Consider the following 12,248-nt stretch of genomic DNA (forward strand, 5'->3'; position numbering starts at 1 on the left):
TTGACCACAATATAATAACCATGAAGTATATTTGTGGGATGCTTTTATGGGATGTGGTATATTTTATTAAGTGTCTTCTTTAAATTCAAGCTATTAATAATTTGTGGTGAACACTTGTGGAATTCCAAACATCTTAGAAATGTTACGCATTCAACATTCTGTCAGTTTTTACTGATCATAATACTGTAGGGTGAAGTTCCCTTGAAATCATCTGCTGTCTGATTAACCAGTCAAGAATATTATAATTAAGAACACTCAATTTTCTTAAAACAGGGTATTCAGAACCCAAATCTAACATTTTCAAGTGAAAAAAGTTCACCTTTTATGTAAAATTAGAATTTTACTCTTTCAACAAAGACAATCTTTTCCACAATCACCCAAGACAACAGGAATTTTATACCGAGATGCCATGATGGATATCTGAAAGTAATTCCCACTGCCTTGCTGTTTAATACACACCTTCAGGTCAATGTTGGGGTTCTGCGTTAGGGTCTCTCTACCTCTTTTTCAGGGAATGGTATTTAGTCCCTGTTTACCTACCTGTCCTGTGTGTTCTGTTTCATCTTTGTTTATGAGGTACATCAGAAAAAACCTAGAGATACAGAGACACTGATCAGAATTGGATTGCATGGAGATATCAGTACACACACACAAGAAATATTTTCACATGTTATATATTGTGTTCAGTTACAATAAGCACAAAGAAAACACCACAAATACATTTTTTAAATTAATTATAATTTACCAGAAACAGATAAGGATATTTTTTACTTAACTTTTCTGATCTGGTGCATGATTTTATCTTAGAGGCACTTTAACTTCAGGTAAGGAATACAGATATTTTTGTCAGAATCAAATCAACACTGATGAATTTCAACTGATGACTAGCTTATGAGAAGTTCTAACTTATAGATTGGTTCAATTGAGTATAATGAAACCATATGTTGTCATATAATACTACTCTACACCTCTTCTGTTTAATGTTAAAATTGAGTCAGCAAATGTGTACAAATGGCATTTTACCAAAGTACTTTTTGGCTAGTTCCAAGTAATGACCAGAATTCTACATATTTAAAAAATAAATGCAACTTTTAACTGGGTTTCCAATAGTGCCTAAAGAAATCTAAGTCCTCAGAAAAGAAAAATGGAGATTCACATATCTCCAGGCAGCAGCTGGTGGATTCCTATTCGAAATGAGAAACACGTGCAAGACTCCCTGAGACGCTGTGCTCCACCCTTTCCACCAATCCATTTTGCCTGCTAGAAAGAGCTGTTTATATTAAGGGCTGCAACTTCATTTCCTAAGTCAACCTACTCCAGAGGGAAAGACTAGCTGTCTAAGCATCTACAGCAACTGTAAGGAAAAAGAAGCTTCTCTCTGTCTGACTTCTCACACTTCCCATGGTTGGGGGGAACTGGTGGCTACCAGACAGGCAGAAGCATCAGAGATGAGCTCACTTACAGGTAATTGGCCAGGTTGTGCTCCTGTAAGGTGTGGGTTTCAAAGCCATGTGGCACTGTGTCAAAATAGTCATTACCTATCCCACAGATGAAGCATTTGGTCTAGAAGACAAAGGGAAATAGGAAAATGTCAGGGAATTGAAAACCCAAGACAAAAGGAAAACACAATTCAGCATTTAGGCACATCAATTTACTTTACTTAAGGTATGGCAGAGATCACTATAAAAGGAGGTTGTGCCAGTCTATGAATATGAATGTACTAGCTACTGCAACTGTGTCTCAGCATTGGAATTGCATAGATACCAGCAGAAAGAAGTAACAGATGAAGAAAAAGTACAGGATAATGCTAGCTGTAAGGCACTTTTTTCTCCAGTCTGGGTGAAACTGATGTCCAAGTGACCGCTGTTGTTCATGGCACTGACTCAAGTTACCCAGGCAGAATTAACTGTGTCCTCAAAGAAAACTTCAAACTCCGTTGCTACCTGAACAAATTCTGATGACTAAGAGGGAAAAGGCACAAAAATTTCCCTTTGGGGAAAGTCAAATCACATATGAAGCTACAAGGTGTGCCATCCATGATTCCTTGAGGGTCAGCCATGTGCCAGGCACTTTGCTATGTACAAGATTAGTCAGTGGACAGATACTGAAAATGATGTCAGCTCTAGGAACCAGGTGCCTAATCATTTGCCCTCCCACATGCATTCTGGACCATACCTTTCTTCAAGCAGCCTGTGGAGCAGCACCAGCTCAGGTCTGCCATCTGTAGGGTTGGGCCACAAAACCTTCTATTTCATTATTAAAATATCATCTGTACTAAGGTGGGTGCTTGGTGTAGTAGTTAAAATGCTACTTGGGACACACACATCCCATATGGGAGCTGTCTCTGTCCCTCTCTTTCTGTCTCTCTGACTCTGTGTCTGCCATTTTGCCCTTCAAACAAATGCTAAAAATTTTCATATGTACTGACTCTAATTCATTCAATAGTTATTGTCCTCATGTCACTCTGGTGCCCAACTTTCCCTGATAGAAGCTGCTTAATACTCTGAAGCATGGTTACAATGCGCTGGATTCTAAGGCTGCGAATCAAGATGATTATGATTACGTATAAAATTCTTCCTGCCTTACTAATCAACAACTGCAGGTAGCAGATAGGCCCCCTACAGCAATAGGGAGGACAATCAGGTCTCTACACCACGCCAGTGGATGGCTCTCACACTGAGCAGGTTCAACTCGGCTCGTAAGTGATACTTATGCACGTGCTTTGCTTCTAGGTTACGCTGGTCACTTAACTGCACTATCTGGTCATTCATGCTTGAAGCTGGGCATCCCCTGTCCTTGCCCCGTCTTCTTTCTTTTCCAGTTGGCCACTCACTAAGTTCTCTTCATTCTACCTCCCAAGTGCAGGTTCAATCCATTTAGTTTCCGAATCCTTAGTGGCTCTCCTTTACCAAAAACTTCATAATTTCCCATCTGGAAAATGCTGACAGCTCCTTTACCTGCCCCTGCACTTAGCAGTCTCCTATTCATTCCTCATATTTTAAACTATGGTTATCTTTTCAGAATGCAAGTCCAATCATCTTACTATCCTGCTTGAAACTCCTTTCCTGTTTTCCACAGTCCATACATTAAACTGTCAATCTCACAAATGAATTACTAGGTTCTTTATTTGCTGGCCCTCATCTGCAGCCCGCCCCCTAGAAGTTAATGCTTCATCTTGAAGCACTGATATATCAGATGGTGATACCCTTGGGCAACTCAAAGGTGGGACTCACGAAGATGTGCCTGGAGGGGACACAGGACCAGAAGGTCGCCTAAGGTATCCTGCTTTCTTCCCCTCAAACCCACACGTCTGGAACCTTCAGCTGAGCATCTGTTCTTCCAAGAAGTTTTCTGATCATTCAGTAATAAATTAGACACCAGCCCGGAGACCCCAGGACTCAGGGTTTATGTACATAAAGGGTTCTTGATGATGTTCTGTTATCATCTATTGCTTTATTTGTTAGTGAATCCACGGTTTTGAATGAATGATCTCTCTATGTCTTGAGGGACAGGATGGTGTTGTATTTGTGCATGTGCACTTAGGGTCTACTGGGTTCCAGCCTGGCACCCTGCTCAATCACAGGTACTGCCTAAATTGATGATAGCAAATGAAACCACACATCCTGCGTTGCCCTCCTTTCTGAAACCACACATTCTGCATTGTGCTCCTTTCTCCTATGTTCATGATTCTCTCGACAAAGGCAGAGAGGAAAATGAGTGCCTGCAACAGCAACAGCCAAAGCTGAGTCCTGACCCAAAAGCCTCACCTCCATGTCTTCTTTGACTTGTTCCTGCTGGTCTCTGAGTTCTCCAAAAGCATCAATAATTAAACCTAATGTTAAATAAAGACACAGTTGAATCTTCAGCAAACAGAGAAAAATAATGGAATTCCTAGCCCCTTGGCTAATGCTTCTAAGGAAAGGGAAAACACAACCACTTGGGGCAACTGGGAGAACACGGTCAAAGCAAAGTATAAGTTCACACCGGGTGCTTCCAGCAAGGGAGTGGCATTTTCTCCCAGGGGGCAGTGTGTGGTCAGTCACTGGGGCACACACTTGCTGGGAAAAGCATTTTAAGCTCAAGTGGAATCTTGTTAGACTATGTGGCCTATGCAGATGACTGTTTATCTACTTCATGCTGGAAAAGAGCTGTTGAGATTTGTGGTTATAAACCACAGAAAACTCCAACAGGAAGGTTTTTGAGTATTAATCTGGAAATAAAACATAATTGTATCAGTTGTGAGAATTTGCCTCCCTCAAAAAAACTTTTCTCACAAGTTCCTCATTAGCAAACTCTCCATCATTTTATCAATGTGGCAATCGGAAATGAACTGAATCATGTGGCCTGGTTCAGCTTCTTTCCTCCTGTGACTTGCTGGCTTCACACTTTCTTCCAAGTGTTTCACGACTTTGCCCTCTTATAAACACATTATTGTTATACCCAATAAAGATATAACAAATGGATTGTGAGTCCTTTAAGCTTGTCCATGTACTTTCCTGACAAATACCACCGTCTCATGCCTGTGGAAGTTAAAGGATAATGTCACATTTATAGACATTTAATTCAAGCCAGGATAAATGTGTGAAACAGAAAAAGGATAACATGAGTGATTTTCTTTTTTCAGAGAGAGAAAAAGAACACACTCCAAGTGTCCTTGGAATAAAAGCAAGAGCTAGTGGGTACCTAGAGCACTGTGGTTGCACGTGGGGGCTCTGGACCCAGACTGAACCAGATTGGACATGGTTCCAGCCCCGACTGTTGTTGTGTGCCTTGGCCAAGTTACTTAGGCTCAAGGTGGCTCAGTTACTTCACAGGTCAAGTGTGAATAATGAACAACAGTAGTGTTCTCATCATGTTGTTGAAAGGCTACACGTAAAGCCCGGTGCCTGGTCCATGGTAGCTCCTTTAGCATAACAGCTTCATGAGTCATTTTCCGGGAATTGAAATGTAAGACATTTTCTTCCTAAAGATTTATTTATTTAGTTCAAAGGCAGAGAGCGAGAGCGAGAGAGAGAGAGAGAGAGAGAGGCAGGGAGGCACGGAGGGAGGGAGAGAGATCTGCTAGTTCATCACCAAAATGGCCACAATGGACGGGGCTGGGCCAGGCTGAAGTCAAGAGCCTGGAGCTCTATCTGGGTTTCCTCTGTGGGTGCAGGGGCCCAAGCACTTGGACTATCTTCTGCTGCTTTCTCAGGTGCATTAACATGGAGCTAGATCAGAACTGAAGTAGCTATAATATGGGATACCAGTGTCACAGGTGGCAGTTTAATGTACTCTTCCTCAATGCCAGTCCCTGTGTGTCATTTCTTTTAACCTCTCAAAAATCATAGGACCTTGGACCAGAATTGTAGAACAGCAGGTCAAGTTACTGTTTGTGATGCCGGCATCCAATATCAGAATGCTGGTTCAACTTCTAGTTGCTCTGCTTTCAATCCAGCTCCCTGCTAATGTGCCTGGAAGGGCAGTGGAAGATGGCCCAAGTACTTGGGTCCCTGCTACCCACGTGAGAGAGCCAATGGAGTGGTAGCCTCCTGGCTTTACCTGGCTGAATCTTGGCCATTGTGGCCATTTAGGGAGTAGGTCAGAACATGGAAGTTCTCCCTCTCTCCCTCTCTCTGTCACTCACTCTGCCTCTCAAATAAATAAATATTTTTTTAGAAGTCATGTTATTTGTCGAACTCTTTACTTAGTGTAAGATTAACCTTACGATCATTAAGTAAACTGAAAACAGATCTCTGTAAAAATTAAGAGTAGGAATAGGAGAGGGAGGAGGAAGAAGGGTTAGAGGGTGGGAAGTATCATATGTTTTGAAATCTGTATATATGAAATACATGAAACTTGTATAATTTAAATAAAATTTAAAAATAAAAAATCAATAAAAATGAAAAAAATAGGGCCTTTGAAATTTATATTTTTTTCCACAAAATAGACTCACCAAAGCTAAAAGCTCATCACCACCACATACCCTTAAAATTCTTCAAGCCAGTCAATGGCAGAGCTGGCATTCAAATGAAGAAGTGCTCTTCCTATTATGGTATGTGAAAGGTGACACAAGAAAACAGTGTGCATCTTCACCTCTTGCCAGAGACCTATTTTTCTTTACTTTTCCCTCTACAGATTTCACAAGGAGGAAAGACTAGGTGGAGAAGTTTTATTCAGCTTTTTTAGAAAACACTTGACATTCTTTCCTATCTCAAATATGAGCTTCAATAGGTGATAGATCAATTCTTAGATTTTCATGAGTTTCTATGAAGATACTTACCTTGTATTATGGCCAAGAGGATGACAATGACAAAGAAGAAGAAAGTGATGTCAAAGATGATTCGATAGATCTCATATTCATCTCCTGCTGGGTCTTCAATTTCATCACCGATACCCCCTCCAGCACGTACCCCAACATACATGTGGAACATATAGCACTGGAAAAGAGAAAAATGGTACCATTCCTCAGACACCTTTCCCATTTTTTTACTAAACAAACCTAAGATTCTCTCTCTAGGTCTAATTCCTCACTCTGAAAAAGTGAGATCTTTGCATTCTGTATTTCCTCTTTTTGTCTGAATACTTGTAATTGTGATAGAAACACTTGGCTCTTGCCTTTTAAATAAAGCTCTATTCTGTACACTCTGATTAATACCTTCTGTCTCACTTTGGAGAAAATGAAATACACCTCAGGAGTGTCCAGATTCCAAAGCATCTGATATAATAAGGTAATCATAGTATGATCACAGTAAGTGGCACAAAGCTTTTTTAAATTGCATTTTCTGATTAATTTGAGCATAGAAGACATAGGAAAGGGAAAGTAAAAGCATACTTTATAACAAGATGGCATCTTAAAAAATTAAGTTGGAACACAGACTTAATGACACTTGCCCTCCCCTTACCTAGCAATCATGGAATATAATATGATTTTGAAATTCTTTTCTCCTTTAATACCCATAATAAAGAAAAAAGACGGAAGGGTGAGACAGGGAACAGAGAGCAGCTCATTTTTGAAATTTACAATATTAAGTCAACCACAGCAAGTACAGCTACCACTGCCCCATGCAGACAAAGGAGGCCTTCTGCAATGTACGTTTGAGGATAGGTAATTCTCTATTGTGGATTTCTGAATTGTAGGATACTTCAGAAGCGTCTCTTGATCTCTACCCACTTTATGGCCATAGCACCCCATTCCATAGTGAAAATGAAAAATATCACCAGATACCAAATGTCCCTTGGAGGGGAAAGTCAGGTTAAGAGTCACCAGCTCAGAGCACCTAGTGCTTTATTTCATTCAAGATAAGTTCAAATTCCGCATTTTGGGCCCACAAATTGAGCCACATGTAACCTAATTTGTTCTTTCATCGCTCCAAGCACTGCCCTCCATTCTGTCCTTGCCTCCTCCAAATAAACTACTCCTGATTCTCAATCTTTGTTTGCATATTCTCCTTATTTTGCCATATCCTCCTCCCAGTCTTATCCCATTCATACTCATCCTTTGGGCCTTAATTAATAACCCTTCCTCCATGAGGCCTTCTTACAATGTTCTAGATAAACTTATTTACTCTACTGATGTGTCACCCACGAGTTTAAAACCTATTCTTTTAAAAATTTATTTATTTGAAAGTCAGAGTTACAGGGAGAAAAAAGGAGAGGGTAAGGGAGAGAGAGAGAGAGAGAGAGAGAGAGAGAGAATGAATCTTCCATCTGCTTGTTCACTTCCCAAATGGCCACAACTGCCAGGGCTGAGCCACGCTGAGACCAGGAGCCAGGAACTTTATTGAGGTCTTCTACATGGGTGCAGGGGCCCAAGCACTTATGCTCTCTTGTGCTGATTTCCCAGGTGTATTAGCACGGCTCTGGATCAGAAGTGGAGTAGCCAGGACTCATATTAGCAGCCATATGAGATGCTGGCATTGCAGGGGTGGCTTAACCTGCTATGTTATAATAACACCAGGCCTTGTTCAGAGCTATTAACTTGCTGCCTGCCACACTGAAGGAAGCCAAGGCCTTGACACAGTTTCTTCACTTTGTGATACCACACTCCCCTGGTTCTTTTCTCTGTTTCTAACCTACTTTCTCCTCCTCCTCTGCCAGTTCTTCACTCCCCATCTCTTCATGAAAATGTCTCATGACCGGTTCTTTGATTTTTTTTTTTTTAACTTCTAAAATATTCCCTTGGGGAATTTTCTCAATTTCATGGCTTTAAGTATCATTTCTTTACCGGTTATTGATGGAACAGAATATAAGACACAGAACAAACCAGAAGGAAAGAGACTGTTTGTTGGGGAAATAGGGTAACATCAATAACAATGACCCAGGCCATCTGTTTCCCTAGGAGTGTATTCTTTCTCCTCAATCACTTGGAAAAGTTTTTTCCCAGAAATACCAGTTCCTGATGCCTTCCCTGAATCCCCTCAATGCAAAGGCAGTGGGCGGTCTATGCAGACCTGTGAATTTGTAAAAGCTGCCATAATGATTCCTTTCCTTTGGAGAGAAGTGTCCTTACCTATGTCAAGTGACTCTCCTTGGCTCTCTGGCTACAAACATCTTTTTTACCCTAAATGTCATCATTTTTAACTTTCCCTTTCTACATTCTTGGAGAAGAGGTTAAAATTCTATGAGAATACTGATAGTCTAATTAGATTCTCAGGCTCAAAACACTATAACCTGAAAAAAAAAAAATCCCTGGTGAATCATTGTGGAGTCTGTAAAACTGCAGCTATAGCGACACCTGCTGTAGACTATGGAAGATGCAAATTACCTTTACGTGAAAACTAAAGTGTTCTCTCAGGCCTGGGAAAACAGCCTAGAATGGTAAAGTGGTGGCAGAAACTTGGGATGAAATTGATGGAAAACATGACATGAGTGAGAGAACTTATTTCAGTAGAAATACAGACGGCAGTCCGTGAAAAGGAAAGGCTAAAAAGACTGTCATAAAGAAGAGATTATCTTTTGAGGACTAAGTTAATTAAATGAAATCTAGCCAGCTCCTATTTCATATATTTTTTGCTTGCTGGCTGGTTTTAATAAACCTCCACTTTGAAAGATCACCAGCGTAACAGATCAGTTACATTACTTATTATTATTGCTATTATTATTATTATTTTAAATTTTTGACAGGCAGAGTGGACAGTGAGAGAGAGAGAGACAGAGAGAAAGGTCTTCCTTTACCGTTGGTTCACCCTCCAATGGCTGCTGCAGCTGGCGCGCTGCACTGATCCAAAGCCGGGAGCCAGGTGCTTCTCCTGGTCTCCCATGCAGGTGCAGGGCCCAAGCACTTGGGCCATCCTCCACTGCCCTCCCAGGCCACAGCAGAGAGTTGGACTGGAAGAGGGGCAACCGGGACAGAATCCGGCGCCCTGACCGGGACTAGAACCTGGTGTGCCGGCGCCGTAAGGCAGAGGATTAGCCTATTGAGCTGCGGCGCCGGCCTATTGCTATTATTATTAATATTATTATTATTTTGCCATTGAAAGAAGCTACTCCACAAGCATTAGTAAGAAACAAATTAAAATGGGGTATTTGGACCCTGAGACTGTAAGGTTAATCTAGGTAATGAATCTGCAATGTGAGAGTCCTAAGGACAATCAGCTGGATATGAGCTTGTGCAAAGCAACAGACTGCTGTCTGGTTCAACCAATCAGCAGTTGGACCTCCCTGTGATGAGTTAGGAGTTGTGATGCGGCTTGTGTGTTGGAACTGACAGCTCTCTCGCAGGAAAGAGGCTTCTAAGATATATACTCACAGTGCCCCAACCTCATTCCAGTGAAAGGCAAGATGTGGGGAGCAACTCAGACTAGACTAAGTTACTCGAATTAAGACTTATTCTATGCATCTGTTCTCCCACAATATGGCGCTGGGAGAGGAGTAAACATCTTCTACACAGCTGCCTTTCACCAACTTGACAAGCTGTAGGAGCTGCTCCTGATTGGAGGAGAGCAGCGTACTCGGCGTGTAGGTAGCAGAGTTGGGATTGGTGGAAGAGGACTATAAAGGAGGAGAGAGACAACATGCACCAGGAACACCTGAGCAGCCCCCGAGAAGCCCCCGAGAAGCCCCCGAGAGAGCCGGCCAGCGGTGTGCCGCTTCCACGGAGGTGGAAGGGTCGGTAGCCAACCCGGGAAGAACCAGCAGCAAACCCGGGGAGGGCCGAGCAGACAAAAGAACAGCGCAGGGTCCTGTGTCATTCCTCCACGAAGAGGGGGAGCAACATAATGGTGCCGTGACTCGGATAGGAAGCCTAGGAGACATAATGGTGCCGTGACTCGGATAGGAAACCTAGGCAGGGTTTAGTGTCGTTCCTCCACAAAGAGGGGGAGTGACAGCAAGATAAGAAGTTTACTACTATGTATGATGCTATGGTTGGGATTAAGTTTTCCCCCTAAAGGTTCATGGGCTGGAAGCTTGGTCCCTATGTGGCAATGTTGAAGTGGTAGACAATTTTAAGAGATGGGGTTAGAAAAGGGATTAAAGTAGTTCTCATGGGACCAGGTCCATTCTCCAGAGAGCAGGCTGATGCCACCCTTGGCCCTCATCTGCACATATCTGCCAACCTTCACCAGGATGCCAGCACGATCCATCTGCTGGCTTACTCCCTAAATGGCCACATCAACCAAGCCTGGGCTAAGCAGAAGCCGGGAGCCTGGAAATACATTCATGACTCCCACATGGCCACCCAACAGACTTCTTTTTTATTACCAAGCATCAAGTATTCAGTTGTAGCAACACAAAAGGGAGATAAAACCTACAACTGAGCTGGTAGCTCCCAGTCTCAGCCGGAAGGACAGAAATTTCTCAAGCTGAAGAAAACCTAGGCTCCAGCTAAGTTTATAGCTAAAAACGTCAAAAATTGCATCTCTTCAACCTAACATAGGTTAAATTTCTCTGTCTTCTGGATCATGCCACATGTAATTGGGCAAAATTAACCATATGAGAGCAGTTATCATTCTAAGCAAAATTAAGAAAATCAATGGAAATGCATACTGTGAGTGACATTTAAGATAGTCATCTAAGGATACAATGAATACAACTTTCATAGTGTTAAATATGACTACATGGCACCAGGAGAGACCAGGTTGTTGCAAGGGTCTTAGTAGACCTAATACTGCATACTGACTCCACTGCCAAGCACAGGTCACCGAATGCCACTATCCAAATCATCCCTATTCCCAGCCAATTGTGAGTAATTCCCAAAGCATCATATCCTCTGCAAATGAAAAATCCAAGTCAACTTTCTGCCTGGAAGCTAGTGGATTTTGAGATTTAGATACACTGTTTCTCCTGGAATACAAATGAACCTCTCAGGAGTCACAGTAGGCACCTGTGCCTTCTGTTAGTCCCTAACACACCTCCCTTGTGCCTTGATGACCTCCCCCTCCCCATTCTCAAGGTCACAGAGTAGACAGGCTCTGAACAAAGGGCATATCAAGGGCAGCACACAGGTCAGGGGATGAAGAATCACTGAAGTGTCCAAACTGGTCCTGGAGTGGCAGTTGAGGGAGGAGGCAACGTGGGGAGGGATGCTAACCTGTCACATGTCAGTGACTCTGATGGAGGGTTATTAATAGAGACCAGTCAGTTCCTGAGTGCATGGAAGTTGCTAGAAAAACAACAACAAAACATCCTTATAAATTTTTCTCTGCTATATGAGAAAAGTATGGAAGGAAAGGATGAGATACATTTAGAAGAAGGGGGTAGCCGGAGAAGAGCCGGGTCCAGGGTGCTATGGAAAGGCAGGCAGACGGAGGGGTTCCAGGAAGGGCGCAGGTATTATTTGCCAAGCAATGAAGCAGAGAAGAAGAGGATCAAAGAATAAACCTTGTGCTTCAGTCATGCCAACTTATGATGCCACAAAAGGAGACTATGGTATTATTTAAAATGCCTGGGTCTATTGTCCACCTTGATATCTTCCACTCTGGTACTCACATGATGTTTCATTAAGGAAGTCATTTTTATTTCAGTGACCACTAGCCTTTAAAAGTAACTTTTAGATTCTAGGATTTGGAGAATAATTTTTAGTCCATTACTTTTTAAAAGTTTTTTATCATTAAACATCTTACACTAGATCTTATAGTCAAAAGGTGAAGTAGTGGACATTAACCATCCTGTAGGCAGTAGGAATACTGATGAGGCAATAACCCTGAAGCTCTCCCAAAATTTTAGGACTTTCTGGAGCATTTTTCCCCCTGGAACAACTCCTTCAAAAAAGAATAAGTTAGGGTTAGCATTGTGGTGTAGCAAATTAAGCAGCCTCCTGAAATGCC

At 42.1% G+C, this 12,248-nt stretch overlaps 1 protein-coding gene across 8 annotated transcripts in view; it reads right to left on the reverse strand.

Moving 5' to 3' along the window:
- Nucleotides 1–12,248, reverse strand: part of RYR2 (ryanodine receptor 2) — a 772,754-nt gene that overhangs the window by 1,955 nt on the left and 758,551 nt on the right. For all 8 annotated transcript variants that reach the window (NM_001082757.1, XM_089311247.1, XM_089311246.1 and 5 more), the window contains 4 exon segments: nucleotides 541–592; nucleotides 1,463–1,563; nucleotides 3,768–3,832; nucleotides 6,263–6,419. In NM_001082757.1, coding sequence (NP_001076226.1) covers nucleotides 541–592; nucleotides 1,463–1,563; nucleotides 3,768–3,832; nucleotides 6,263–6,419 — 375 coding nt within the window.

This window comes from Oryctolagus cuniculus, chromosome 13 (assembly GCF_051225735.1).
Source record: "Oryctolagus cuniculus isolate XC-2025 breed Fujian yellow rabbit chromosome 13, ASM5122573v1, whole genome shotgun sequence".
Classification (NCBI taxonomy): Eukaryota; Metazoa; Chordata; class Mammalia; order Lagomorpha; family Leporidae; genus Oryctolagus; species Oryctolagus cuniculus.